Source organism: Capsicum annuum, unplaced genomic scaffold (assembly GCF_002878395.1).
Source record: "Capsicum annuum cultivar UCD-10X-F1 unplaced genomic scaffold, UCD10Xv1.1 ctg2746, whole genome shotgun sequence".
In the NCBI taxonomy this organism is placed as follows: domain Eukaryota; kingdom Viridiplantae; phylum Streptophyta; class Magnoliopsida; order Solanales; family Solanaceae; genus Capsicum; species Capsicum annuum.
This window is the reverse complement of record NW_025833833.1, coordinates 1-1,753: the sequence shown is the minus strand read 5'-3', so window position 1 is coordinate 1,753 and position 1,753 is coordinate 1. Positions and strand designations below refer to the sequence as shown.

At 42.9% G+C, this 1,753-nt stretch overlaps 1 protein-coding gene across 1 annotated transcript; it reads right to left on the bottom strand.

Annotated features, from left to right (window-relative positions):
- Positions 1-1,745, bottom strand: LOC124890943 (putative calcium-transporting ATPase 13, plasma membrane-type; the record flags this gene model as incomplete). Its single annotated transcript, XM_047402789.1, is given in 1 exon segment — positions 1-1,745. A coding segment is annotated over 1 exon segment (1,741 nt), but the record flags the coding sequence as incomplete, so codon positions are not given.
- Between the last annotated feature and the right edge of the window lie 8 nt (positions 1,746-1,753).

Genomic DNA, 1,753 nt, shown 5'->3' with positions numbered 1-1,753 from the left:
TGCACTTGACAAGCCAACCAATTGGCCATGATGCAGCTGCAAATCCAATGCAAATACCCCATTGACCCCAATTCAACCTCTCTGTGTTTGCAAACTTCTTGAGAAACTCCACCATCACCACTTGGAGAACCAACGTTATTCCGATGATTGCCATGAACAACTTGTTCTTGTGAATTCCCTCAAAGACATTCTTCTTCTCCAGGTTTCGCGCGTTGAATTCATTGAACACTTGGCAAAGAACAAATGTGTTGAAAATCAATGTATCGTTTACCTTCTTGTTGACATCAAATATCGATTCTCCTTTGAATTGTAAGGTCAATAAAACTGCAATCTGATATAAGGCTTGAGCCATTAGATTCCTCCACATAACGTTGGTGATGAGTGGCGCTGTCCTACCGACTGGTTTCTTCTTAATGAGTTCCTCGGTTGGCTTCTCTGTCGCTAGTGCTAGTGCCCCTAACGTATCCATGATCAAATTCACCCATAGCAACTGTACTGCTGTGAGTGGTACCTCACCAGCTGATACAGCTGCTACAAAATTGATCACAAGTGCGGCCACATTTACTGTGAGCTGAAATTGGATGAATTTCTGGATGTTGTTATAGACACATCTTCCCCATTTCAGAACTGTGGCAACCGAAGAAAAATTATCATCCAAGATGACAATATCAGAACTCTCTTTAGCCACTTCAGTGCCCTGAATCCCCATAGAAAGTCCTATATCTGCTTCTTTCAAAGCTGGTGCATCATTCGTGCCATCACCTGTGACCGCGACCACATGACCTTTCTTCCTCAAACACTGCACCATTAGAAGTTTGTCAAAAGGGGATGATCTTGCCATCACGCGTATCTTCTCCACCCTCTCCATCCGCGCTTCATCTGTGAGGTTACGAAATTCTTCACCTTCTATGACTGCTCCTTCATCTACTTCCAGATTAGGATGAAGAATCCCACATTCTGTTGCTATGGCTTTTGCTGTGAACACATTGTCACCAGTGATCATCTTGATGTTCACACCAGCATTTTGGCAATCTTCCACTGCTTTCTTCACGCCAGGTCGACATGGATCTTTTAGGCCAACAAAGCCCAAAAGAATGAAAGAATTTTCTGGAACATTTCCATGCATATGCTCATGATCCTCCTGCTCAGCTTTTGTCACTTGCTTGTGTGCGAACGCAATACATCGGAGGCTGCTGGCAGCCATTCCTTCAATTATCCTATCGCATTCTACCTTATCTGATTCCTCTAGAGGTTTTATGTTCCCTTCTCGATCATAGTAATGGGAGCACATTCTTGAAATCATTTCAGCAGCACCTTTCCAATGTGCATGAATCGTGCCATCAGTGATGTTCTTGATCAATACACCGCTCTTCTTTTTCTCCGAATTGAAAGTTTCCACATGTAGAATGTCGAAATTTCTTTTGACTTGATCCATATCCATGTTCAATTTCAGCACTGCCCATGAAAGGATAGCTTTTTCAGTTGGGCTGCCTGAGAACTCGAAGCTGGAACATGAATCAGTGGACTTGAAAACACTACCTGTAGTGTTTAATCCAACCCCTTGATGGAATAATTCAAGAACTTTTGCTGAAATTGATGTATTACTTTCCGCCTTTATGTGCTCTTTGCCTACGAAAAACTTTGTCACTGTCATCTTATTTAAGGTAAGTGTACCTGTTTTGTCTGTACAGATGGTGGTGGCGGAACCCATAGTCTCACATGCAGAGAGTTTCCTCACCATTGCCTGATCAGC